General features: G+C 47.8%; 1 protein-coding gene across 3 annotated transcripts in view; it reads right to left on the reverse strand.

Annotated features, from left to right (window-relative positions):
• GCLC (glutamate-cysteine ligase catalytic subunit) overlaps positions 1-287 on the reverse strand; it is a 48,627-nt gene extending 48,340 nt beyond the window's left edge. The window contains exon 1 of one of the 3 annotated variants that reach the window (XM_075923608.1): positions 7-287. In XM_075923608.1, coding sequence (XP_075779723.1) covers positions 7-156 — 150 coding nt within the window. In that variant the 5' untranslated portion in view covers positions 157-287. The remainder of the gene's footprint in view (positions 1-6) is intronic. The other 2 variants (XM_075923609.1, XM_075923610.1) reach the window with 2 other exon arrangements.
• Positions 288-11,846: the final 11,559 nt, after the last annotated feature.

An 11,846-nucleotide genomic window follows, 5' to 3' on the forward strand; every position in this document is an offset into this window, starting at 1 on the left:
GCTCACCTCGTCCCCCCACTTGAGCACGTCCTTGTGGCGCTCGGCCACGGCGCGGTAGATGTGCAGGAACTGGAGGATGCCGTGTCTGCGCACGTGCTCCGCGTGCCGCTGCGTCTCCCCCCAGCCCAGCGGGGAGCCCTGCGACAGCAGCCCCATGCCGATGCCGACGCAGCCCAGCGGCAGATGCCCCCAGACGGACGGGGCTCGGCGGCGGACGCACTGCGCGGAAGCGCCGGCGGCCGCAGGAGTCAGGGTCCCGGCGTAGCACGTGACGGGGGCGGGCGGCGGCGCGTCAGGCCGTGACTCAGCACTTTCCGCCGGGCCAGCCCCGCCCCCGCCGGGAGGGAGGGGCCTGGGCCTTGGCGGCGGGCACCTGCTGCCCTCAGAGCTTCCCGCCCCCGCTTCGCAGCCGAGCCCTAGGCTGCTGCCCTGCAGGTGGGGGCGCCTCTGCAAGTCACCCGCTGGGCTGGGGCGTCCCCCCTGGGGTCACGGGAGTTAACAGGTTTCCAGTGTCGCCCGTCCCCCTCCTCGGGAAAATGGGTTTCTTCACCTGCCCCCGTCGAGCCAGCGCGCTCTGGGGTGCGCCCCCCGCCCACTGATCTTAGCTTGACTAGGGCACGGCTCCCACAAGCCCTCCTGGAAGCAAAATTTAAAACGTTCTTAAATAAAGAGCCTCCCCGGGCTGACAGGCGCAGTGTCCCTGCGGCATGGGCAGTGCACTTGTTTGTTCCAAGAAGAGAGAGAAACTTTGCTATGCATAAGTAAACAGTAGAATGGGAGATATTTATATGAAATTAATTCCCATCCTACTGTTTACCTACACATAGCATAGGTTATATATTGTATCAGAAGAAATAAGTTAATAATGATGTGCCAATTCATAACTTAATTGGTTGACTGTCAAAGCTTCATGGTTGGTTGATAGGTTAGATTGAATAATAAGGAAATGGGTGTTTAATATGCGCTGCAAAGCCCTCCAGCAGACACATTGAAGAGTCACCTGTAACATCAATCTCAGTATCACCAGAATAGAAGGAACAAGTGTAAAAGGACTAGGTGAAGAAGATGCACAGGTAATGTGTATGTAGTCTGTGAACATTGTGTGTAGCTACACTGTCTTTTTTTCGTTGCTACCCTTGCTAAACAGCAAAATGGTGTGTAGGCATATTGCTACAGTCTACTTCTTAGGTTTTTTAATTATGTAAGGGAAAATGTAGTCTGAGTAAAGCATATAATTGAGAAGGCACTTACACTATTTGCTGATAAATAAGAATTTACACCTGTGAATGGTTACATCCTATCTTTGCATATTGCTTGGTTTTAAAGTAATTCATTGTTTCATGGTGTTTGCAGAGGAGTCCAGAGTAATAGAGCTGATGAAGAGGACTTTATTATTGTTTATACCAGTGGTCCCCAGTGTGGTGCCTCCCCCCCGATCCCCCGTTTTCCCTGGGGCGGCCCATCCCCTCCTTGCAGCACCCCTCACCCCCGGCCCAGTGGCCGGTGAGTGCCGTACCTGCATGAGCACCGCTCCCGACGGTGGATCTCCCCACGCCGAACTGGTTCCCGACGGATCAGTAGCTGTCTGGCGTGGAGAGCTTCCAGAGTGCGATGGCCACACGCTTCTGGAGGGGGATGGCGGGCCTCATGCAAGTGTCCCTTCTGCGCAGAGCAGGGGTGAGCCACTCGCAGAGTTCCAGGAAGGCGTCCCTCTTCATCCTGAAGTTCTGGGTCCACTGTTGGTCTCCCCAGCGCTCCAGGACGATGTGGTCCCACCAGTCGCTGCTGGTGTCCAGATGCCAGATGCGGCGGGGCACGCAATGCCCGGGCGCCGCCGCAGCTGCTCCATGGCCCCCAGGGTGGCCAGGCGGAGAGGCAGGGGGCTGACGTGCACCTGGCAGCCTCCAGCCATTGCTGGCAGGCTTGCAGCAGCAAGTCCATAAACTGCACCAGAAAGTGCAGGGCGAGCTCTGGCTCCATGTTGCTACCTGCGGTGGTGTCCCCGAAGGGAAGCACCAACACAGACGGGTGCAGAGAAAAACGCTTTGCTGTCCCGCGGCGAGGTAGGCAAGCAAGCGGAAAAACTGAGAACCGGCTGTCCAGGGGGGTCCCTTTAAGCACGAGCCTCAGATAGCCTCAGACAGCAGCCACATAAAGCAACTACTGACCTGATGCCCTGCTGGAACCGGTTTCAGCCGCCTTTAAATGCCCCCCTGCGTCCAATCAGTGTGGACGCGCTAGTTCGAATTAGCAAAACGCTAATTCAAACTAGTTTTTATTTCTAGATGCACTAGTTCGAATTAGCTTACTTCGAATTAACTAATTTGAACTAAGTTAGTTCGAATTAGCGCTGTAGTGTAGACATACTCTTGGAGTGGCCTCCCACCAAAAATTATTTCCCACCCTTGATGTAACCGGTAATGACCAGACACTTGAGTCACCCCCACCCACCCATATATCATCATTGTCTCCATATGACACAATCATGTTCTCACCTCCAACATCGGGATGATTTTAAGTCATTCCAAGAGCTTTTTCAGAGAATGGTGGACACTTTAGAAATCTCTCTTTCAGCCATGCCAGAGACCCAGCACAAGTTGACAAACATACTTCATGGTTCTCCACATGCCAAACTTGCTATCCCCAAGAATGAAGCTCAGCAAAAACCATCTGGCAGACGCCTGCCACAATCTGAAAAAGGTCCTGGTAATATTGATTAAGGTGAGAAGAGAATCATGTAAAGGCGACTTGAGACTTCTGTGCTTCTGCCTAACCAAAAATTACATGTCACCATCTTTATTTTTTCTGCTTCATATTGGAGAGCCAACTAGTGTTATTTATGTTGGATCTGTAGGATATGCTACTCCTCTTCATTCTGTGATCATTCTGGTAAACTAGGACTTCCATTTTCCTTGTCAACTCTGCAGAAGTTTAAAACCAGACAGAGAAGAATTAAGTGGCACCTGGAGCTATTAAACTGCAGGGTGCCTATGCATTGCATTTACTTGTTCCTCTCTTTCTTTAGACTAAGGCTATGTCTACACTGTTAGCCCGGAAAAGCTCTGTCACATCCAACAAATGTGTCTGCTTTTCTGAAAAAAAAAATCGGAAACGCAGATGCGTTTTTCGGCATTCCTGTAAACCTCATTCTATGAGGAAGAAGGGACGATCCAAAGAGTTTTTTTCCAACGTTTGGCCCCATGTAGATGGGCCAAATGTCAGAAAAGCCTCTTTCAGAAGAAAAGGGGGAAAAGTCCTTTTCCGACTTTTCCCTGCAGCGTAGACACAGCCTTAGCTGCGACAGACATTGCAACCCCCACAGTATTTTTGCTTTCACTGACTCATGGCCTTCTTTCTGATCCAGCAAATGGACAGGACTTGTCTAAGCAGGTTTGCAGCCTTGTGGTAGAGTTGAAAAAATGTTGGTCTGTTAGGGTCTTGTATGGGCAAGCTTTTAGCCCATGTACAGGAAATGATTTCCTATATTTTCTCTGCAGTGGTTTGTAGCCAGACAGGAACCCCCCTGTAACATCCATTTTTGCTTGCCTGGAGCATACAGGGTACACAGAGCAGTAAGCCTTGAACAGGAGACCCAGATATGCTAGCTCACCTAGTGACCCTGGATGGCTGTAAACAGAGATACGCCAATTGCTAATCAAGAGGCTGCCAAGGAGTGCCCTTGACTGAAACCTATATTGATATGAACACACATTGTCCGGGGGGGAGGAATCTCCCGCCCAGTAAAAAAATGTCCAGTACTAACAATTTAGTTATCTCTCTTGCAAGTGTAAATTAACTTGAAACTCCCTTGTAATAACTGGCGACACAAAGACAGACCAACACAATTTGGCATCTTAGATAAGAAAGCGGATACTGGCCCCTATGGGTATAAAGATGGGTCCAGTAGCACACTTCCTCTGAGTGTCAATCTACCATCTATCTGCTGGTCGGGTTAGGTGATTGGCCTCCCGAGATTCCACGGGGACGCCCACCTCGTATTCGTCTTTCCTACAAATTGAGGGACCGGCCCTGGCCTGATACTCTGGAGTCGAGAGGCACAGAAGGGGTAAAAATTGTACCTGGATGTGGTCCTTTGTCTTAAGTGTATACATAGACTTAGAGCTCTTTAAAGATTAAGTTGTCACTTGGTACCATTATTTCTATTTTCTATCTTTATTTTCTTTGTAACCATTTTTAAGATCTATATTTGCTAGCAGTTAAGAAATAGAGCAATAGCCATTGTAACCATATGATTTATAAGCTTCTTTAATAAACCTGTAACTGTTTAAGCTTTAACCTGACTCCTTCAGTTGCTGAAACAGAACCAAGCACAATTTAAAAGAACTTCAGCCGGTCATAAGGGACAGGTATAGGGAGAGCTTGGACATTTGGATTGTGTCACTTCCAGAGGACAGATCCATAGGGTCATGTCTCAGTCTTCCCTAGGCTGCCCACTGCAAAGAGGTCCTGTGTCCTAGCAGTTAAAATCTGAGATGTAATAAGCTCTTCCTATAAACTCTGGGGCATCTGTCAGCTGTTTGGCTGCCCTCCGCGAAGGGATCCCGATCCTAGCAGACTAAGACATGGACGTTAAACTCCTCAGGGTGCCCGTCAGTCTCTCCTAGACTGCCTGCTGTGACGGGACCTTGCGTCCCAGCATTTGAAGACTTGGGTGTAACACACACACACACACACACTGCCCTGAACATCGGCTGACATGGTTTTACCTTATGAATAAATGAGCTTGCTTAGAAAGAGTTGTGTGATAACTTGAAACTGCTGGTGAGACATCATATTTAGACCTCAGAGAGAAAGCAGCACACAAGTACTGGTCATTTGGCTGAGAGGATGACTAGCTAGGGATATTATTATTTAAAGAAGGACCTATGCAGCCTTAAAAAACCCTGTCACAAGGGAGTAGTAGAAGGCTTCTTGTCCAGAGACAGGTGATATCTGTAGACCTGAGACCTGACTGGGCACTGCTGGTGTTAACAACAGAGGCAGGGTTACAGGTACAGTTACCCTGCATCTGCTTATTCATCTGTTGTTTAGACTTAGTTACAACATGTTCTTTGTTATGTAGAAAAAAAAAACCCTCCTAAATTTGGTACTCCAAATGGGCTACTTACCCATGTTACCAAATGTTTATTTTTGTAAACGTGTATCCGCTGAATTTTTCACTGTTTGCACATTTATATGCAGGGGAACAGGCAGGAGCCGGTGCTCATGTGGAGCCAGCTTTTAAGTCGGGAAGGCAGCTCTGTGGGAGCTCTTCTTGGTCCTTGCGGGGGACTGGCTCCTATTTCCCTCCCAATGCGCTGCTGCATCTGTGGAAGTGGAGGGTGGGGGGGGGTAGCAGGGAGGCAGCTTAAAAGCCAGCTCCCCACAGGCACTGGCTCCCACCTTCCCTCCCCTGCTTGCTGCCTCTGATACAGCAAGGGGGGAGTCCATGTAGTTGTTAGGGTTAATCGTGTAAATGAATACATTATAACATCCCTAGTTACTTAGATGATTTTAAATACTAAATATAAGGTTAATTTAGATCTCTGGAAAACACATCCTATTTCTTAGTTACATTTATGTTACTAAATTGTGCCACTTTGTCTATACTTAGAGTTTTTTCGTGAGTGACCAATTTTAGCACAATATTAAATAGGTCTACAAAACATATGTACAAGCAAATATAGCATAGTACAGGGGTGGGCGAAAGGGCTTCTGTGGGCCAGATCCAGCCCACCAAGTGGGTTGATCTAGCCTGCGGAGGCCCTGCTGCTCCTCTGCTCCGAGGCCAATTAGGGCCTGGGAGTGGGGGGGAAGCGCACAAATTTTCCTCCACCCTGCCTGGAGCAGTGCTTTGAAGTGCCCCGCGCTCCTGACTGTATGGGAGGAGGCTTTCCATGCTCCCCTTCCCCCAAGCCAATCAGGGCCTGGGTGTGGGACAACACGCAGTTTCCTCCGCCCTGCCCCCACCCTGTGAGAAACACGCGGCACTTAGAAGTCTGGCTTGCTCCTGGAAGGGTGGGAGGAGACTTCGTGTGCTTCCCCGCCCCCACTCCCTCATTGGCCTGGGAGAGGGGGGGGGGAGCATGGGAAGTCTTCTCCCACTGCCAGGGTCATGGGTGCTTAGTGGGAAGTGGGGACAAAGTGGCTCCCCCACCCCCAGACCAATCATGGTCTGGGGGTGGGGATGCCCAGAAGCATCCATTCCCTTAACTGAAATTTTGAGAAGGGCTGCCAGGAGTGCTATGCTGACCAGGAGCTACGCTGCACCATCTGGGAGCAGCTGTTACGGCAGCATAAAAGTATGTGTATGGCTTATACCAATGCTGTCGAGCACATGGTCGCTGCCATGCAGTGGTCCAGCAGCCACCCCCCTGCATATGCTCTTTCCCAAGACCTCCCAGCACCCTCCCCTACCCCTAGCCCCTGGGCTTCTCCTCCTAGCCACCCAGCCTCCTGGGGCTGCTGAGGACCCCGCACATGGGACCATCCTAGGCAAACACAACTCCTAGCCCCAACCCTAAGCCCCTCCTTCCCCCACCTCTCCCCTCCTGGGTTCTTTCTCCAGTCCCTCCCCAGTTCTAGATTCCTCCCCCCCCCCCCATCAGAGAATTTATTGTTTCAAACAAAAAGTCTGGTTTATTTGGTCTGCAGGGGAATGGGGAAGGGAGAGGTGGGGGAAGAAAGGCACACAGGGGCTATGCAGAGGTCCCTTGTGGGGAGGCCCAGGGAGTCACACAGCTGGCCTTGTCCGAAAAAACTCTCCCACAGGGCCTCCCGGATGCACACAGCCCCTGATGGGCTTGCCGGATGGCAGCGGTATATGGCTGCTCAGAAGTCCTTGCCAGCTGCTCAGCCTCTGCCCCCAACCCTGGCAGGAAAGTCTCCCTCTTATTTTCGCAAAGGTTGTGTAGGACACAGCAGGCCACTGCCACCACAGGGCTATTCTGCTCACCGAAGTCCAGGTGGGTGAGGAGACAATGGAACCTTCCTTTGCGGTAGCCAAAGGCACCCTCCACCATGATGCAGCACCAGGGGCGGCTTTAGGAAGTGCGGGGCCCAATTCAAACCATTTTGGTGCCCCCCCCCCCGGTCCCCAGGATTTTTTGTTGAGCAAGAAAAAAAAAATACCCACACAACAAACTACAACCACACACAAATATCACATCAGAAGTAGATCTGATCAAAATGTATATCAATATAGTTGAACGTTTTCAAAAAATGCCATCCTTTATTATGCAAAATTTTATGCAAAATTTTACACAAAATTAAATCAGTTGCCTTAAGTGTAGGTCAAATATTTTCAATTGCAAACTATCCAATTTTTTCAATAAAGTTTAAAGTTTGATTTTTAAAAAGTTACCTGAGAGCGTTGCAGTTTTCTGTTACATTGATTTACTTTTTAAATAGCAAAAATGGAGTCTTTGTTAAGAAAGTGTCAGTTCTGTGGTCTACTTCCAGTCCCTAGTGATTTCAGCACCAATGATTTCACTAGGTAATATGGTACCTCACCACCATTGCCTCCTTTGCACTGCCCTTCAACACACTGCCTGCATGTTGAGTCCAAGGTCAGTCTACACAAGATTTTATCAATGATTTTTGCTCTAGCAATCACTGAGACATTACAAGTTTCAGCGAGGTAGCTGTGTTAGTCTGAATCTGCAAAAGCGGTGAGGAGTCCTGTGGCGCCTTATAGATTAACTGAAGTCTATCTTCGTCATGCATCTGACGAAGTGGGTCTTTGTCCATGAAAGCTTATGCTCCTACACTTCAGTTAGTCTATAAGGTGCTACAGGACTCCTCGCCGCTTTTGAGACATTACAAGGACTCTCAATTGATTCTAGTCAGCTCTACCTTTAAACACTGGGGCTACGTCTACATTGGCAAGATTTTGCGCAAATACTTTTAACACAAGAGTTTTTGCGTTAAAGTATTTGCGCAAGAGCGCATCTAAACTGGCATGTGCTTTTGCGCAAAAGCATCCATGCCAGTGTAGACGCTGTCTTGCGCAAGAAAGCTCCGATGGCCATTTTAGCCATCGGGCTTTCTTGCACAAGAAATTCATTTTGCCTGTCTACACTGGCCTCTTGCGCAAGAACACTTGCGCAAGAGGGCTTATTCCTGAGTGGGAGCGTCATAGGTCTTGCACAAGAAGCACTGATTTCTTATATTAGAATGTCAGTGTCCTTGCACAAGAACTCGTGGCCAGTGTAGACAGGTGGCAAGTTTTTGTGCAAAAGCACGTGCTTTTGCGCAAAATCTTGCCCATGTAGACACAGCCTTAAAGTAAAGTGTCAGATATAATTGAGGACTCCCAAATAGACTCTACACCACCAGAAATAAAACCTGTTTCCATCTTCTGTGACTTTCAGTTAGATGTGACTCACTATCCTCTGCTTAGTGTTCAAGTTATGGTAGATCCTAAGCCAGGTCATATTAAGTTCAGGTCTTTTACCTTTTAATCATACAATATGGATAACATTTCATTCTCCCAGCTCCAAGTCTTAAGTGAATTTCAACCCAAAAGAGCCAAAATTGATCACCTTAACACAGCAAGTGTGTCTACTGATCTCTGTGGCAAAGTAGGTATGTCTATATAAATAAGGTCTGCTCGTGAAGCCTTTTCCTACAGTTGATTAACAGACGGCAGTAGTTAGCTCATTCAGACCACTGGCTGATAATAGCTAGTCACCCTGACCAATCATTAACCATAGTCATGGACTCACCCCACTCTCCATTGTCTCTATGATTCTCTGATCACCTGTGACAAAAAAGGAAGGTAGAAAGGGAAACTGAAGGGAGAGACCTCTCTAAATTCACCAAAGAGCAGTATTGCCAACCCAAACATCACAAGGAACACCTACACAAAGTTATGATAATGGTCTACAAATCATAAGATTTTTTAAAAATAAAACATGTTGGATTTTTATTGGCCTTTTGTTTCTTGAGTATTTAGGGATCATGTTTTAAAGCTTTCCTCCTTAGCTGTAAGGCCCAGAAGTATAGAGAACTTTTTTTAAATGAAAGCTGAGATTCCTACATAATCAACTGACTTCAGGCCTTTAGAAAAACACTAAATATTTTGAGACTCATGGTAAAACAATGGAGGAATTCTTGTGAGCTCTTGCTTTGCCCACAGTATAAATAAAAAAAACACAATATCTTCTCCACTAAACATCCTAATGAGATACTTCAAATGGTGAACGGAATTCAACACCTCCTGATATGAACAGGTATCAACCTAGTTTTTCACATTTGACATGGGTTACCAGGAATCATACAAGACAATATGAAATCTTTCCACTCTCAAATCAGCATATTCACAAAGCACCTATAATTTTGATCCATGCATTTATTGGATAGTGAAAGAGAAAGGAGGGGAATTAGTATAGATAAATGTTCAAATTAAAGAAAAAAAAAAAGCCTGAAGGAATTAGGACTGGGCTCCTACATCTCATGTTCAGAACTGACTATGACCAGATTTTCAAAGGTGTGTGAAGATCAGATGGATATCTTTGAAGATCCGAGTTGGCAACTGTCTCTTTAGGAGCTTAATTACCTTTGAAAATCTGAGCTTAGATTTCCAAGTCCAATTTTCAAAAATGACTTTAGTCACTCAAGTGCTTTTGAAAATTTTAATTGGGGGCCTAAGGAGACAAAAATAGACAAAAGGCAGGAGATATGGTATTCCTTTAAAAAATGTATGACATCTATTTTTAACTAAATTTTATATTGTTTTTCTCCCAGGGGCAACTGACCCCTCCGGCCCCCTCACTACACCGTCCCCCCCACTTCCCTGCAGATCTATCATCTTATGCATGTGCAAGACCTGTGAGAGCTGTCCCATGAATCTGCAGTTAGTGTCTGTGGTGCCTGCTTCTGGGTGTTCTCTCAATGCTGCCACATTCACCTCCAAAGAGGGGGTTTCCCAGAGCAGGCCCTTGCTGCAGACCCCCAAGACGTCCATGGATCCAGTCTCCTTTCAATGGGCCCACTTCCCCGGGCTCATTGATCTTGGATCTGGCTTCCATCCGCTCTCCAACCTTTGCAACTGCCCAGAGGTGCTCATGTTCCATCTTATCCATTCCCACCTCATTCACCCCACAGGGACAGTCTCTGCCTCACTTGTCCTAGGGACTATTCTACCAAGACGTAATACAAAGTTTCCATGTAAAAGGACTCACTACAAAGCTTAAAAACTTCAATGAGAGAACGATTAATACAGAGACATGTCTACATCTGCTATAGGGAGACACCTCTTCCTGCCTCCACCCCACTCTCCCAGAGTCTACAGCCCCATTGCAAAGCGGGGGAGTGGAAGGAAAGAGGCTGAGGCCCATCAAAGGGACTGAAACTGTCATGAGCAAGCCATGCCTGGGAGCCATTCTCCTGTCCATAGCTGGTGCAGTGTTGCTTCACACACGCTGAAATGCAGTCACTTCTAGGGTGGGCTGGACAGCTGTTTAACACCTGCACAAGGTTTCAGGCAGGGGGCAGTGCGGGCTGCCTTCCTACAGAGCCCCCATCAGAACTACCATGCCCTCCTGGCTTAGGAAAAGAATAAACAGGAATATTGGAAATTAACCCACCCAGTCTTACGTCCCCTAGGCAGGGAATGAGCCATCTACATTAGGCCCCAGCTGGAGTATCATGTCCAGTTCTGGGCACCACATTTCAGGAAACGTGGAGAAACTAGAGAAAGTCCAGAGAAGATCAACACAAATGATGAAAGGTTCAGGGAACATGAGATACGAGGCCAGGCTGAAGAAATTGGCCTTGTTTACCTTGGAAAAGAGAAGACCAAAAAGGGACATGAGAACAGCTTTCAAGTACTGTATCTAAAAGAGTATCAAAAGGAAGAAAAAGAAAAATTGTTCTGCTTAGCCTCTGAGGTTAGGATGAGAAGCAATGGGCTTAAATTGCAGCAAGGGAGGTTTAGATTGGACATTAGGAAAAACTTCCTGCCTGTCAGGGTGGTTAAACACTGGAATAAATTGCCTAGGGAGATTGTGGAATCTCCATCACTGGAGATATTTAAGACCAGGTTAGACAGTCACCTGTCAGCAATGAGCTAGGGCAACTCAACTTTGGAAGCCCCAGGGGCCACACTGATACTTACAGAACATGCTGAGGGCCTCAACTTAAGTGTGGTTGCATATGCAAGCAACTATATACAAATAGCTTCTCTCACACTGACAGGCATGAATACAAAGATTAAGGCAAGACTACACAACACACAGGCCCCATTTAAGTCAGTTCTGCTGATATTAATAACATGCAATATTTACCCAATTTCTACCCATGTGACAGCACTTTTTATGAGCAATGACAGTCCAAGAATTTAACTATTCAAACACATATCAACAGAGGATCATTACACTGACTACTTTTTTGTTTTGGCTCATACTTGCCGGCCATGTGTTGATCCCCACATAAACCCAAACAGCACCACGGGGCTCAAACTGGCCATGGGCAGCATACCAAGATATTAATAAATATTTTATAAACCATTACCTTTTCTCTCTGCTGCCATGTCTCCTCCCCTTGCTCTATCATCTCCCCTGGTGCCTGCTGCCCCCCAACTCCTCACCCTCCTCTGCTGTCCTGACTCCTGCCTTTCTCACTGCCCTCAGCCCTCCTGCGACCTGCCCCCCTCCATCAGCCGTTCTCTCCCCCCTGTGTCCACTCCTCCAGTAACCCCACTCTGATCATGTGAGCTACCCCTCCTTGTCCCCTCTCCTAACACCTCCCTCTACACACCTGCCCTGCCTCTCTCCTCTGGTGCTGGTCCCTCCCCTGCAGGTGTCTGCCCTTCTGCTTCACCCCAGAATCCCCTGGCACCTGCA

The sequence above is a fragment of the Pelodiscus sinensis genome, chromosome 3 (genome assembly GCF_049634645.1).
Source record: "Pelodiscus sinensis isolate JC-2024 chromosome 3, ASM4963464v1, whole genome shotgun sequence".
NCBI lineage: Eukaryota > Metazoa > Chordata > Testudines > Trionychidae > Pelodiscus > Pelodiscus sinensis.